The sequence below is a fragment of the Mustela nivalis genome, assembly GCF_964662115.1.
Source record: "Mustela nivalis genome assembly, contig: HAP1_SCAFFOLD_813, whole genome shotgun sequence".
Classification (NCBI taxonomy): Eukaryota; Metazoa; Chordata; class Mammalia; order Carnivora; family Mustelidae; genus Mustela; species Mustela nivalis.
This window is the reverse complement of record NW_028135851.1, coordinates 235572-252231: the sequence shown is the minus strand read 5'-3', so window position 1 is coordinate 252231 and position 16660 is coordinate 235572. Positions and strand designations below refer to the sequence as shown.

The window sequence follows — 16660 nt, the reverse complement described above, 5'->3', positions numbered from 1 at the left end:
AAGGTTCAGAATTCTCTTCCAAATAATCATGGAGACATTCATTTGAATAAACATTTTGTTATCTTTTCCAACATCTTAGCAATATACCAAAACAAATATGATTGGCATGTAACTGGAAGATGGCTGTGACTTTTGTTATTAAAATTAATAAGCATGAAGGGGCACCTGGGTGGTTCAGTCTATTAAGCACCCGACTCTCAATTTCCCCTCAAGTCATGATCTTATGGGTCATGAGATCGACCCCCAACTGGGGCTCCGCACTCAGTAGGGAGACTGCTTGAGATTCTCTTCCCCTTTCTCCCCTAAAATAAATATATCTTTAAAGAAAGAAAAACAACCAATAAACATGAAGAGCACTGTCATTTTATAAACTCCTAGTGAGAGTTTTTCATCAGGTCAACCAGAAAGTTTTCATTAAATCACTTTTTCCAAAAGAAAGTCACACTAAGAATAAGACTTTTTCCTGATGTTGAAAAGCCGCCGTTATGAGCTGGGGAAGCATATGGTGGCTTCACCTCAAGAGTACAGAAGCCCTGGTGGCAGGGAAATAAACGTTGTTCACAGAAGGCAGGCACCATGAAACCCAAGCTGGAAGACTCAGGGGTAAAAGAAACAGCACTGACCACAACCGCACACCACCAAACACTGACCGAAAATGAATTTATTAAGGTCCAATTAGTATGTTTTTAATTTCAAATCATCCAGAATATATGCACATGAAAGTCCAAGTTCATTTCATCACTTCCAACATAACATGCTCTGTATTTTGTATAAAGAATGTGCAAACACCTTTCTGTTGACTGGTTCCCCCGTTCTTCTCACCGTGGGCGCCTTACAAGTCTGCCCTCTGCTCAAATGCTGACCGCGCTGACTTCTTCCCTCCTAGACAAAGTGATTCTTCTGGACATCTTTCTCTTAAACGTACTCCCGACTTTCCCACACCTGCTTCATGACTGTGACTTTTACCGGTTACTTTTGCGAACAAACTGGTGCAATAACTAGTTCATCTGGACCATTCATTGAGCAGGTATCACCTACCACGGTGATTCCTAAAGAACAGTCAGTATCCAGTCCCATACCAATACACTCAACCCATTTGCTACAGGAGGGTCCCAAGCCATTTACTACGAAGATCCTTTATTCACTTAGCATGTTTAATGTCTTCCTGTGACCTTCACTTCTACATATGGGCGTGGCCACCAAGAGCTGGACATTGGCTCCTCAAACGAAATTTGGCATTGCTAGACATATTCATTAGGGTGTCATGGTTATTTGTAACAACTGTTTCTAGTCCATCTTGTGATATAAAAAAGTCACTCTCAACTAAAGTGACCACTGCATTTCCTTTGTAAAAAGGCAATTTAACTGGCTTTCCTCTCAACTGCCACCCATGTGGCGCAAAGCAGGAAATCCCTTTTTATAAAAGGTAAGAGCATAAAAAGACATTTCACATTTAAAAAAAAAAATCCTTCATGGGAATATGTCCTAAGTAAATAATCAATTACACGGACAAAGTTGTATGTACACAAAATTTTTGCAACATTGTTTATAGTAGTGAAAATTAGAAATGACCTAAGGAGTCAACGGTGTGGGAACGGTTAAATAAATGGAGTTGCATCCATTAAATGGAATATTATATAGCCAGTAAAATCGTTTTTGTAGAATTTTTAATGCTGTAGGAAAATGTGACAACTCTGCAGTGGAAGAAAAAAAAACTGGTTATAAAATCATTTACGTATGATCCCAATTATATAAAAAGTTATATAATATACATAGAGGCATACACGAGGGAAAAGCTGTTAATGGTGGTTACTTCTGGGTTGTGATAGTACCAGTAATTATTTTTTTCTGTTTTACACATTTCTGAATTTTTCAAGTTTTCTACAATGACTATGTATTATTTTATAATACAGAAAAACACAGGCTATTAAAACATTCCTCTGATGTACTGATAATTAGAATGTACTTCAATATTATAAATATGTGGGAACAATATTACTGTGCTTCGACTTCTAGGACTTTTTTTTTAGAGTACATTTTCTTTTGGTAATAAACCTACATTCCCTGTTTTACATGTGTTATGACACTTTGATAAGAAGGTAATATTAGAATTAGAGCATTGTTTCATAACCTAAACAAATACTGGCTTTGACATCTAGGTTCTTCTAAGTCCTAGAAGATTTAAAATCAATACTCTTTAATCTTTTTAAGTAAGGCATACTGCATACATACATTATATGCATGCTTTCTAAAAATCATTCTAATTTACAGTTTCCCTACAGAAGGAAAAAAATGGAATTATAATAGTTCAAAAACCGCCTATAGTCTTATCCATCACAAGCATGCTGGTAAGTATACATGTTTATTAAATGAAATGTATCCTTCTGGAATAAAAAAAGGGAAGCCTGTATGTAGATGAAATTGTGGATTCAATTAGTCAGAATTTATTCTGACTTGCACCAAACCACACCAAATCGTCAGAAGTCTAGTTAGTGTAGTCTAAATGGGCACTCCCGAGTCTGTTTATGAATTCCATTGCAAGATCTCCATTTTCTACTTTTCAAAAGAAACGGGGATCGGGATGAAGGGTGTCCCGTAAGCTAATTTCCGCATACCTCAAGTCTTGCTGGGTCTAGGAACGAATACTGCCATTGGTTAGTGTTTTAAGTACAAGAGTTTATTTTTCCTCACTCTCTCTCACACCCCACCTGGCCCTGGCCCTGGGGAGGGGGAGCTGTTCATCCCTCCATCCGTGATGGCTGGCTCCTCATCTTGGTTGCCTTTCTAAACCACAGAGTGGTCATTGCTGTGAACTCCAGCCAAGATGGTGTGGTTGAGGGAGGAAGCCGAGCGGTCAGAGCCTTCCGTGGGGCCACTGGTACTGTCGCTGCGCTGGCAGCAGAGGATCTGTCTGAAGGTGGCGCTCATCTCCTTGTCGCGGTAGGAGTAGATGATGGGGTTCATGGCGGAGTTGAACTCGGCCAGCAGAAGGAAAAATTTCTCATAGGCCAGGACGTCACACTGTGGACAGCACACATCGAGAAGTAACAAGACCAATCCAGGAGTCCAACAGATGATAAAGGCACCTGTAAAGGGCAGGGATTGAGAAGATTTTTATTTTTCTTATTTATTATTTATTTTCTAATTAAAAAAATTTTTAAGAGATTTTATTTATTTATTTTACAGAAAGAGAGAGTGCTCCTCAAGAAGATTTTAAAAGGAAGAACAAATATTATATATATATATGTTATATATATATATAATATAAAATTACAAAGCAAAGCAACTTGGTTCAATATAAGAACACTGAGATTTGGGGCACCTAGGCAGCTCAGCCATTAGGCATCTATCTTAGGCTCAGGTCGTGATCCCAGGATCCTGGGATCGAGTCCCACATCGGGGCTCCCTGCTCAGAGGGGAGCCTCTTTCTCCCTCTCCCTCTGCTCCCCCCAACTTGTGTTCCCTCTCTTGCCATCTCTCTGTCAAATAAATAAATAAATAAATAAATAAATAAATAAAATCAGTAAGTAAATAAAATTAAAAAAAATACTGAGATTCAAAGCCACTAGACCATCATCTGAAAGGAAATGCTCTTTTGCTGGAAAAAAAAAAATGAAGAAAATTTTAATGTTAAAATAATTTAATAGTATCTCATTGATCCAGATGAGATTTGGATCATTTTGAGTACTTATGATGCTCAAATTGAGTATTTATGAGACGATGATAATGATTACTTCAAGCAAAACTCTGAGTTCCCTAAGCAATTGAGACATGATGGACTGGATAGGAGATACCCACCTCAACAGTTATGACGGTAGGGTTTTGAGCAGTATGACACTGTTTTAGGACAAAAGGTAAGCCTGTGACCAATGTCCTTTAACATTTAGTTTAAGGCATAATTTCTGAGTTCAAGTTGAATGGACTCAAATCCTTGCTTTGTCGTTTAAAAAACTGGGTGAATTTGGACAATAATTTTCTTACTTCAGTTTTTGGATGTGGAAAATAGAAACAATCGTATTTGCCTCATCGGGTTTGTTGTAAGGCATAAACGAGTGCTAAGAAAGTAATCGTTAAGCATATATTTTTAGCAGTAACAACAATAATACTGTTATTACCTGCTCAGTATCATGGGCCCATTTGGAAATAGAAATTTCCAACAATAAGATGGATATTTATTTTTTATTCAGCAATCACTTAAAAGGTACTGTTCTGCACCTTTAAAAATACTAATTCATTTCATCGGTACACCACCATATGAGAGAGAAACCATTACCCCATCACGCGATGACGGAGCTGAGAAAATACTAGGTGATATTCCTGCTTCCTGAACTTAATAAAATTTAATGTTTACACCAAACTTCATGCTTTAGATGTTTTACTAATTTAGATCCACTTTCTCTTCTTCCCAGCTATTCCGAATTGTTAAGATTTTACTAGAACCGTCGAAAGAAGGGAAATATAGACTATATTCTTAATTTCAGCTGATTTTGTTCCTCAAATCACTAATCTGGCTCACAGGGGAAATGGAAGTTGTGCAACAGCACCAAAACCAACTGCTGTGTTACCCTGGGATCTGCTGGGGTTCCTCAGCCAAGAGGACATGGGTCAACAGAACCAGTGGGCCCCGTTTCAACCCATGACAGATCACCCTGCACGGGTCATCAGGCTCCATAGCGAGCAGACAGGAACAGGGAGGACCCCCGAAATGCATCTGAATCTTCAGATGGAAAGGACAGTGGCCTACGTGGGTCCAGGCTGGGCCTAGGGTCGTGGATCCCGACCAGCCTCAAGGAGTGAGTTTCGTAAAATGTAAACACAAGAGATTTCGTCTCCAAACAGCTCGGTTTTGAATGCAAGCTTTCTTTTTTGAACTGATTCAGCAGGGAAATGAAAATAAAGGAGAGACGTACCCCCATCAAGCTCTTTGTTCGAAAACACAAATGTGTCTTGGTTTTAAACTGCTGTTCACTTTGAAGACTGTCCAAGGTGCTTCATTTTCTAATAAATACAATACCTTAGACTTTCCTCAGAGAGGAAAAAAAAAATATTTCAAGTATCAGGAGATAATAGCCAAGGAGCTATTTGAACTTCAAGTAAAAATGTTAATAAAGCCTACATTCCAAGTCCTTGAATTTCCTTGCTTGAAAATCACTCAGAAAGCTAAACATAAAGGGAAATCAAAGGAATGCCTCTTGGGTTTCAGAAATAATGCATTATTCATCGAGAAGCCAGGAAGGGAATTATTCTCAGGGTGGAAAATGCTTGGATGGAAAATGCATGGTCCCATTATTCCATTTACTTGGAAACTAAAAACATGCAGGCCCTTCATGAATGGGAGAGCATTCTTGTAAGTTTCCTTTCCCTTTCTTTTATCAAAGCTCGAATTGAGCTCAAATTCAGAACTTGATTAGATATACCAGCAACATGCATCTCAACAGATTTATTTGAAATAAAATGATCTTTTTCTCCTCCCAGGCAGCAGAAGGGAACATCCTTATTCTCACAGACTTTAAGTGACAGAATTCAGATATGGTCATTTGTTGCTTGTAACTTCTTCCAATTTTTAAGTTCAAAAGGAGCAAGATCTTTTCAATAAAAGCCAGAGTCTCAGAAACTAACCCATGGGTGTTACTTTCAGACCAGAAGGAAAAAAAAAAAAAGGCAAGGAGACTTGTTAGATTAGAGACAGGAAGTGGGACACAGGAGCTGACACAGGAGCTAATACATGTGAACACTTCATTGAGGAACTCAGACTCATGTCCCTTCTTCACCAAAAGGAACTGCTTTTTAGTGCTGTGATCAGGCCCAACTACACAGTCCTAAGACTGTTTGGTTCTTCAAGACTCAAAGAGTAATTCAAGGGACTCACAGCAGAGGCCTCAGAAATCAACACCTGAATCCAATCATACAGTTCTCCCTTCTTCTCCCTTCTCTTCTCTTTCACTAAGGTGCCAAGGACCAAACTGACCAAAAGTGAAGATGGACTACTGAAGCAGAAAATCTCAAGGTGCTGAGGCTTCTAAACATAGTCAGTGGAGCTCCTGGTTCACTCAGTCAGTAGACTGTGTGACTCTCGATCTTGGGGTGGTGAGTTCAAGCCCCACATTGGGTGTAGAGATTACTAAAAACTAAAATCTTTAAACAAATGAAATAAATGAGTGAGTGCATGTTATGGAATCAAGTTTGCTTAAATTAAGGATTTACCCCCAAGCTTCTAAAAACATACACAAACTACACCCAGGCCCCTTTAGTAATAAGCAGTCAACCATAATTCCATTGGGTTATGGACCCTATCAACACCTAATCTGTAGAGACTCAAGGGCACACCAAGAGCAGGTTAATAGAGTCCAAAGGACTTCCATTTCCTCATCAGTGAAGTGGAAAGGTGAAAGCTCCTTGCCTACTCCATAGGGTGCAGTGAGGATCACGCTAAGAAACAACGTGTCAAAGCTCTCTAGACACTGTGTATCTACGTGACTATACTACCTACACACACTGTGGGCAGCATGAGCAATGCCTGGTGTAGCAGAACCAGAGCAGATTTCTGCCAAGGGCAGAATGTGGAAGCATGTTTTGATCTGTAGACGATCTGGCAGCTCCAAGAAGAAACCACCTCAACTGTAAGAGAGTCCAAGACCTTGCAGTTGAGTAGAATGAGGTAAGAAGGGAGAGCGAGGGAATGCAAAGAAGCATGGGAACTCTAAATCATTCTGAAGGTTCTCATGGGTCAACTCAATACCTATACCAAGATGGCACATAAAATGATGGAGTACTTGGTGGGGACACTGCTTTATGTAGCTTGTACATTTCCAATGGACATATTCCCACAGATTAAGGCATAAAATGTATTGTAATGTTTTAGATTTACGTTTTAGATTTACATTCTACGTTTTACATAAAATGTAAAAAGGAATCGTATGCAACAGTAGGAAAGTAAAAGGAAGCATAAATACTTTATGGTTATTTACTATAAATTCAGAAGCAGAAGTGGCAGAAGATAAGATGTTCGAGGTCATGAAGGCTTTGGGTGTCTGGCTGAGACATCCGAAATTTCTCCAGTGTGGCACACTAGTTCTCAGGACTAGTTACACATTATAATAACTCATAAAGCTTATAAGAAAGAAGGATCTTCACCTATACTCCTCCATGAGATTTTAATGTCATTGGCCCTCCTAGTCGGTGTCTCACTGAATACGAAACACTATCATAGAGTAGGAGAAGCAAATAATCTGGATAAAAATAAAGACAAAAACACTGGATGTTTCCAAATTCCAGACGAGAAATAATGAAAGCCTGAATCAGGGCAGTGGCACTGGGGGTGAGTATGAAAGGATCAGTAAAGTATTTAGGAGACGGACGCATGAAATGGGTAAGTTAAAAAGAATCTAAGTGCGATGCTTCGATTTTCCACTGGGGTGAAGGAAGAACATTGCTACCTTTCCCTGAAGGAGGAAAACACAAGAAAAAAGGTTAATGGGGCTTTTCTGAGGGGAGATGAGGAGAACAGAGAGGATGACCGTGAGTTTACCCATCCATAGTCTGAGGCTCCTGCCAGGCTTCAAACGCAGAATTTTAAGGACATGATACGCTCATGGCAACTTGAGTTCTGGGAAACCATCTCCTAGCACGCTGAACAAGAGTGGTTACATCCTGCACTATTTGCCGATGTCACAAGTAACACGGGGAGAGAGCTATTCAAAAAAATAGCCGTGGGTTAGAATAAAATAGCTGAAAGTAGCTCTTCTTAGAACAAGCTTCATTCCTTCCTTCCACATCTGTCAAATCCATCCGTGAGGGCCCCCGTGCCCACGAAGACGGAAGGAGAGGTGCTGGAATGCAGACGTGAAAAGCAGAGAGGAAGGAGGCTGTTTGGGAACCACGGGTCACAGCTGCAGATCAAGATCGTATTACCACACCTTCCTTCAAATCTACACAACCTCATCAGTTCAGTAATGCTTACCATCTGGTCTCACAATTAGAGTCTTTTTTTCTAGAGTTGCTTTTCCCTAACGAGTTAGACTCTGCTTACATATGGAACATCAGGACCAAAGTGAAAGAAAGTGTTTGACAGTTGAGAAGACTGCTAGGAGGGACCCCAAGATTTCTGATGAAGAAAAACCAGAAAACATTTCCAATCTGGCTGGCAAATTTATGTTTTTATAAAAACAACAACAACAACAAAACCCCCAGACATCCCGCAGATCTAAAACGACTCAAGGTTAACTCAATTCCACACCAGCGGTGTGTTCAAGTCAACCTCTTCCTTGGCCTCAATCTTCTTGTTTCTCAAAAGGATCTAGGAAACGAGTCTAATCTCAGAGGCAGGTAGTATTAGAGGCTGAGGGGGAATTTAGGTGTTCAAATACATACACTCCTTCCATTGCCACTAAATTGTGTATCCCAGAATTCAGTCCAATTTCTATAGTTGTTATGATTTCTGCTCCTGAGGTACACATAAACAATTTGGCTAGCTCGGAAATAATCTAAACTATGTATCTTAAAAGAGGCTACATTATTAGATAATAGACCACGGGTTAAAAAGTTTATTCCTAGGTCTAGCAGTCAAGGGATCATTGCAGTGGAAATGTAAATGACTTTCTGAAATTAAAGTTTTTTTCTGTAAGAGTAACCTAGATTATTTATAAGATCCTTTTCTGAGAACACGGAGAAGATAAAAGTAATGCATTTGTACTTCTTCGTGGTCTTAGTAAATGCTTCATACGTTTAAAGTTGCATGATTTCATGCATCGTGTGATGTACTCATCGTTTCGTTCACCCCTGAGAGCAACGTTTATCCTTTAAGGAAGAACATTAGCTACATGCAGATCCTCGGGGTGCCTGGCTGGCTCAGTCGGTGGACCATGCCACTCGCTCTCTGGGTTGTGAGTTTGAGCCCCACCAGGTATAGAGATTACATTACATTGAAAAAACAAAACAACAACAAAACCTTAAAAACAACAACAACATAGAGATTTCAAAGCAGAACAGAATACTCATTATGTTTTCTTTTGAATATTCCTGGATAAAAGCTTCAGCTAGGACTGTCTTTAGCAAGGCAATGCTGGCTTTCGGATACACAGGAGAATGCCACCCCGGCTTCGCTTTGGCATATGACGCTCTCTTTCACGTCGAACGCTGAGTACCATACACATACCTGCTCCATATCCTACAAGAGACGGTAAATCTCATCCTGCAACTGGCACTGGAAAGCACGTGCTGAAGTGGTTTGCAGGCCAGCCTCCCCTCTCATAGAACACATCTGTGCTCGACGACATAAACCACTTCTCCATGGCTACAACCCCAGCCGAGTAAGCAATGCCTTTTATCTGCCAGTTGTGACAGGCTCCTGACCAATTCCTCTTCCTCAATGCTTCTTCCCCAAAGCTTGCACAGAATAGCCAGAGCGATCTTTCATAAGCATAAATCAATTCGTATTACATCACTTGCTTGCTTAAAATCCTACAAGGTTTTCTTCTTGAAATCCTTACTGTGATCTGGAACGCCCCATAGGACTGGCCCCTGCCAGTCTCTCCAACATCATCTCTTTCCACTCATCCCCCATTCACTAGATTCTAATCACAAGCACCAAGCTCTTTTCTGTCTCAGGACCTTTGCATTTGTGGTTCCTTCACCAAGGAACACTCCTTCTGGAGATCTTCACAACTACTTACTTACCATTAAGCATCACTTCCTCAAAAGCAATCCCTGTTATCCTAACTGAAGCTGCACACTCTCCCCACTACACTCTCCCATATTTTGTCATCTTCCTATCGCTTATCTTTACCCTAAGTTCTCTTACTGATTTGACATGTTTATTTTCTATCTTCCTTCGGTGAGAATGTCAGCTTTGTAAAGGGAGTAACTGCGCTTTCTGTCATGTCTGGATCTCCAGGGTCTAGAACAGTGGCGGGCATGTGGTGGACATTCAATATACCTATCACACATCAGTCACATGTAACCACCCAACAGACATATCAGAAACAAGGAAAATTAATGAGTAATAAAGTAACTGCATGGGACGCCTGGGTGGCTCAGTTGGTTAAGCAGCTGCCTTCGGCTCAGGTCATGATCCCAGCGTCCTGGGATCGAGTCCCACATCGGGCTCCTTGCTCCGCAGGGAGCCTACTTCTCCCTCTGACTCTGCCTTCCACTCTGTCTGCCTATGCTCGCTCTCGCTCGCTCTCTCTCTGACAAATAAATAAATAAAATCTTTAAAAATAAATAAATAAATAAATAAAGTAACTGCATAAGGTTTAGAAAATAAACATTAGGGGCGCCTGGGTGGCTCAGTTTGTTGAAGCTTCTGCCTTCAGCTCAGGTCATGATCTCAGGGTCCTGGGATCGGGCCCCGCATCAGGCTCTCTGCTCAGCAGGGAGTCTTCTTCCTCCTCTCTCTCTGCCTGCCTCTCTGCCTACTTGTGATCTCTGTCTGTCAAATAAATAAATAAATAAATAAAATCTTTAAAAAAAAAAAAAAAAGAAAAGAAAGAAACATGAACACCAACAGGACGCAAGGTCTTTAAATGGGTGCTACAGTGCATTCCAAAGGGCATGAGGTGGACCCTAGAGGCAAAAGTCTCACCATATATGCCTTTGTTACTGTAACATAAGCAAATCTATTGCTAACAATCCTAGTGGACATCAGATTCTCTCGTGAGTTCTGGAGAAACGTGTTGGGCTCAGTGATGAAGGGAGACACCGCATTACCCATGTTGCTGCTATAGGAATGGTTCCGTAGAATCATGCTGTCCCATCAGATCCTGGATTCTGCAGTGTCACTAATGCACCAGACACACCTTTGTGCTAATCCCTCAGAATTCAAAGTTCCATTTTGGGGCTCTGACAGGTGGTGATTAGGTCTCATACCCACGTTCTGGCTCTCAGTGAGTGTGGAGAGGGAATATATTCTGTGCCTTGGCATACAGGATCTTACTTTTTTTTTTTTTTTTAATAGAATATGAAGTACACTTCAAGGGATGTCTGGGTGGCTCAGTCGGTTGAGTGGCTGCCTTCGGCTCAGGTCATGATCCCAGGGTCCTGGGTTCCAGTCCCACAAAAGGCTCTCTGCTCTGCGGGGAGCCTGCTTCCTCCTCTCTCTCTGCCTGCCTCTCTGCCTACTTGTGATCTCTCTCTCTCTCTCTCTCTCAAATAAATATATAAATAAATAAATAAATAAAATATTTTTAAAAATCATTTAAAAAATAGGATATAAAGTACACTTCTAATCACTTATCATAATCAGTATCCATGCATAATATTAGTGAATATTTGCAGCACTTTTCCAAGTGTCATGCCTATATTGCTGTATTTTTTTCATATACTTATGTCTTGATAATTTATAATAGTTTGCTTACCTCAAGGAAGACTCATAATTTATGAGAGGATAAGGATAATTCTCATTAATTATTCTTCCCAGCATATTGTATCAGCTGTGTTCCTTTCAGTGACTGATGTCTAAACAATGGTACGAAGCTAATTCCTTCAATTATTACATCTTTTTTTCCCCTATAGAAAATTTGGAAAATGCAGGAAATTACAAATAGGAAATTTTAAAAATCACTTAGAGCCCTGAAGTCTAGAGATACTTCAGTATGTGATCTTGCACTTTCAAAATGTTGCTTTTTTTTTAATTCTAAACGTGTGCCTTTTTTCTGATTGCATATGAAATTAACATGGAATGACTGTTGATTAGTGATGGGGAAGGGAAGTAGATCTTTTATCTTGAGGACCATTATTTTGTTATCTAATTAGTGTTTTCATGTAGTGAATGTACCCTAGCTCGGTCAATACAACATCCACTGGAACTGGTGAGGACATTAACTATAATTTATTTGTGTTTCCTGGAGGACTTCAGGTTCAATGTAAGATACTGAAGTACACGCAAATCCATGCAGGGACATCATGCTTCAGGGAATGTGTGTATTCACGATGCAGGAGACTTTCCCGAACAGGGGTTTCCTTGGGAAGTCAACTGCCATTAGAGCCAGCTTTGTTCTATCCCTAAAATATCCAGTGATCCCATCTAATGGGTAAGCAAAATGCTGTATTAGACAATCACACAGAGAGAAGTGCACACCCGGGAAAGTTCTTATCTATGAGCAGTTAATACAAGATTGTAATAATGTTCAAATAAGACAGAAATAGCTTGGCCAACTCATTAGCTCCAAATTCTAAGGACTCAAGAGACAGCTGGTAAATGAAAGATGCAATGAGTTATATGTCCTTACACAGCCACAGCCATGCCCCACTTCCAGCTGTAGCTAATAATCTCCCAGAGTAGTATATGACCCCTGAGGTCTCTATAAGCATACAAAACAGGAAATGCTTGAATTTAATTTTAACAAAACCAATGCATATGAAACTATGTTAAAATGGATAACCATCTCTCCCCTTCCTCCCTAAACATGTTTTCTGACTTCTACCCAGCTGTGTCTTGGGGTGAACTAGCTGAGGACAAGACTGGCTCACCAGAACATCCCTACCCACTAATAACCAAAAAACAGTGCTCCTCCAAATGCCTACACCAAAGCATTTTCTTGCAAGTGCTTACTATTCTCAAATGATGGATTATAAAATTGTAAAAATATATACAATTTATATATATGCTCACACACGTGATATGAATGTAATAATATAACACAAATGTGTATGTGTGTGCACAGATATACATTTACATGTGTGCATATATATACATATATATGTACATATATATATGAATATATATATGCATACATAAATACACACACACAAGAGTCATATATTCATATCCACATCCATCACTGCATTTTAGGGTATTTTAAAAAAAAAAACGAGATTTATTTTCTTTTGCACACAGTAAGCTCTGAGACTCAAACAAAAAGGATGCCACTTAACATATTCTTCACATAGAAAATAATTCACCATTTTCAGAATAGTGATATCTCTTTTGCCTTCCAAGCCCTTTGATTGCAAATTTTTTTAAAAAGCAAACTTCAGGGACTCCTGGGTGGCTCAGTTGGTTGGATGACTGCCTTCGGCTCAGGTCACGATCCGGGGATCGAGTCCCACATCAGGCTCCCAGCTCCATGGGGAGTCTGCTTCTCCCTCTGACCTTTTCCTCGCTCATGCTCTTTCTCACTGTCTCTCTCTCAAATAAATAAATAAAATCTTTAAAAAAAAAAAAAAGCAAACTTCACCCCTTATTTTAAAAATGATAAATCTTAAATCTCACTGACAATGTTGTCGACTCCAGACCGACATCAACTAACTCAGAAAGTGATACTAAACATATTGCATGACTGCGGTCCAGCTGTTACCAAGGTAATTTGAATAATATTTATTCCTTTACAAAGATAAATAAAATCTACCCCCCAGAATCTTTCCCTAGCAAAAGTTCAACATAAACATGGAATTTATAATCAGTTTTGCAACATAAATAAGGAATTTGTAATAGGCTTTGCAATATATTTAATTTTTCCACTATGAATTAAGATTCTCCCCAAATGACGCAAGTCTAAAAAATGAGTATTAAAATCTGGTTGAAAAATATTCACAGAATGTAGCTGATGACAGCATCCTATGGATCTTATTCTTTACAGTTCATGAACTACTGGCATGGGTCAGCAAGATATATATTACTCAAGAGACAAACTTGAAGAACAAAAAAATGTAATGAAAATTCCATTTATTATTCATTTCCTTACTAACAAAACAGGGGGAAAATTTAACCCAAAAGCAAATTCAGCAAATTTTGTGAAATATTATTGCAACCTAAAAATGTTTATATAAAATTATGTGTGTATAAATATATATGTGTATACATACATTTTAATAGCTAAAAGATAATGAAAAGAACAACAACAGAAATGGTAAATCGAATTATTCTTTTCAATAATGGCTATCCCTCCTACAGTTGCTAGATGTTCTGGATTGATATTTACAAAGCACAGATTCTTGGCAGAATAGGAAAAAGATATAGTCTGTTCTACTAGGATATGATAGTTGTATGTGTAAGAGATCTCTCATTATCAAGAATTTTGAAGTTTTAAAAAGAAAGTTACAAAAGCAACCATTCAATAGGGAGGTGGGGATTTAGGCTAAAGAGTTCCAGACTTAAAATCATAAATATATTTTTCTACATGAACTTCAATTATTTTAACTACAAGCTCCGAGCAAAATATTGATTGCTCAAAACTAACAAAACAAGATTAAATATCACAAGGCAAATTCTAAGACATAAATCCTGAACAAAAGCCTATCAGTTCTAAAGCCTTCAAAATAAACTGCAACAGTATCACTTCTGGGAATCTGCCATACAGATATACTTACACACAATACAATTGCGCTTGTGCAAGGAATTCTTTGCAGCATTACTATTTAATTCCGGTATGGTTAGCATTCAGTGTTATATTAGTTTCCGGTGTACAATACAGCGATTCAACAATTCTCTATATTACTCAGTGCTCATCATGGTAAGTGTCTTCTTAATCCCCATCACCTATTTCACCCAACCTCCCACTTACTTCCTCTCTGGTAACTATCAGTTTGTTCTCTATAGTTAAGACTATTTCTTAGTTTGTCTTTGTTTTTGTGTTTTTGTTTTTTTCCTTTGTTCGTTTGTTTCTTAATTCCACCTGTGGGAGAAATCATACTGTATTTGTCTTTCCCTGACTGACTTATTTCACTTGGCATTACGCCCTCTAGTTCCATCCATGGTTGTTACCAATGGCAAGATTTCGTTCTCTTTCATGGCTGAGTAATATTCCACTGTATGTATACACACCATACCTTCCTCATCCATTCATCAACCGATAGCATTTGGGCTGCTTCCAAAATTTGGCTATTGTAAATGTTATTGTAATAAACATAAGGTGCATATATCTTTTCAAATTCTTTGGGTAAATACCCAGTAGTGAAACTACTGGATTATATGGTGATTGTATTTTTAATTTTTTGAGGAACCTCCACACTGTTTACTGCAGTGGTTGCACCAGTTTGCATTCCCACCAACAGTACACGGGGGTTTCTTTTTCTCCACAACCTCACCAACTCTTGTTTCTCAGCATCATTTATTTTTAAAAATAGGAAATAGTCGAGGTAATCACAACTAGAGAAGAAAAACAAATAATACTGTATTCATGAAGTAGAATCCTAGTCAACTGGTTATTAAGATACTCCATCCTGATACCAATGATCTCCAAGATACACTGTTCAGTGAAAAAAAAAAAAACAGATAAAGAAAAATATGTACAATATGCTGTCAGTTATGCTTTAACAGCATCGAAAAGCACGTGCGAATACAAACACAAAGCCGATGTCCTATCATTAGCCCCAACTGAAGCTATCTATAAATTTTAAAAATTTTTAGAACATGAAATTATTAAAATGATACTTCAACGTTCTATTTGAACTTAAAATACCAATTTGTTTTCTCATTTGCCAATCCTTTCATATCGAGCCAAGGCCCTCTATGTGAATATGGGTCTGCTAATTGGAGTTCTGCATCATCTTCCATGCAAAGCCACACCAATAAAGCATCACATATTACTTCCAAGTTGGCTCCTTCAAAGTGGAGTCAGAACTTTAAAATTCTTGTAAAGCAGTGTAAGTACAAAAATCTTGCAAATTTTTTTTTTATTTTCTCCAGACTTAGAGTTGTTCTCATCAGCAAATCTAAATTTCTTTTTGCAACTTGCTTTCATTAAATATTAATAAAATATCCACCTTCATTTTCCCAGAATCATCTTGTTGTACTCATTTTCATTCGATACTATAATATTTAATTAGTTAGGCTATTTTATAATAAACTGGCATAAAGAGCTTTAGGAGCAAAAACCAACAGGTTCTTGGTAATAGTCAGGAGCTGAATTACTTGGCTTTAAAAAAATATTACATGTCAGGTACTCTCCTAGGTACTGGGGATACCACAGTGAATCAAAAAGAAAGAAATCTCTCACTGAGTTTAGGTTCTAGAAGGTTCTAGAAGGGGTGTAAAAGACCGTGAATTAAATAAAATCTCTCTTAGAGGGGGACAGCATTTGGAGCCTGGGAGAGCATGTGGAAGCCAAGGAGACTAGTTGAAGGTTCTTGTAGAAATCCAGACTAGACACAATGATGGCTTTGAACTTGGGAAGGTGATCACAGATGTATGCTGACGGTCAAACTTATCTAATTTGAGAATAAAACGATGTTTGAGAAAGAAAGAGAGACAGAGAGAGGAGTCAGAAAGCCTGCAAGCAACCAAAATACAGGATTTAGTGCCAAGGAGTTTTGATAAGAGTTCAATGTGTCTTGAGAACGAAAGTCTGACTGGAGTGGATTCAAGAGTGAACAGAGAAATTGGATACTGCAAGAACAGACAATGCTTTGATGCAGTTTTGCTGTGGCTAAGAGAAAAAGGGTTGTTGGCATTAATTGTTATGTTTTAGGAAGTTTTTGTTAACAACCATGCTGGTTAAGATAACATTAATAGGTCTATACTCTGTGTGTGTGTGTGTGTGTGTGTGTGTGTGTGTGTTTGTATACGTATGTGCTTACCCACCCCCCACATCTATATAAGCTCATAGGTATACAGAATGTTTTTAGAATGCTACATCAAACGTTGATTATTGTCAAGTACATGTAAATGGTATGCTTTAAAAATATGGTTATATGTCAATGATCCTTCAATAAAGGGGAAAGG

The 16660-nt window shown here is 38.7% G+C and overlaps 1 protein-coding gene across 6 annotated transcripts in view; it reads right to left on the bottom strand.

The window, feature by feature from the left end:
• Nucleotides 1–641: 641 nt before the first annotated feature.
• The window catches only part of LPAR1 (lysophosphatidic acid receptor 1), a 214929-nt gene continuing 198910 nt past the window's right edge, over nucleotides 642–16660 (bottom strand). For all 6 annotated transcript variants that reach the window (XM_082750176.1, XM_082750172.1, XM_082750174.1 and 3 more), the window contains one exon: nucleotides 642–3086. In XM_082750176.1, the coding sequence (XP_082606302.1) occupies nucleotides 2785–3086 (302 nt within the window). In that variant the 3' untranslated portion in view covers nucleotides 642–2784. The remainder of the gene's footprint in view (nucleotides 3087–16660) is intronic.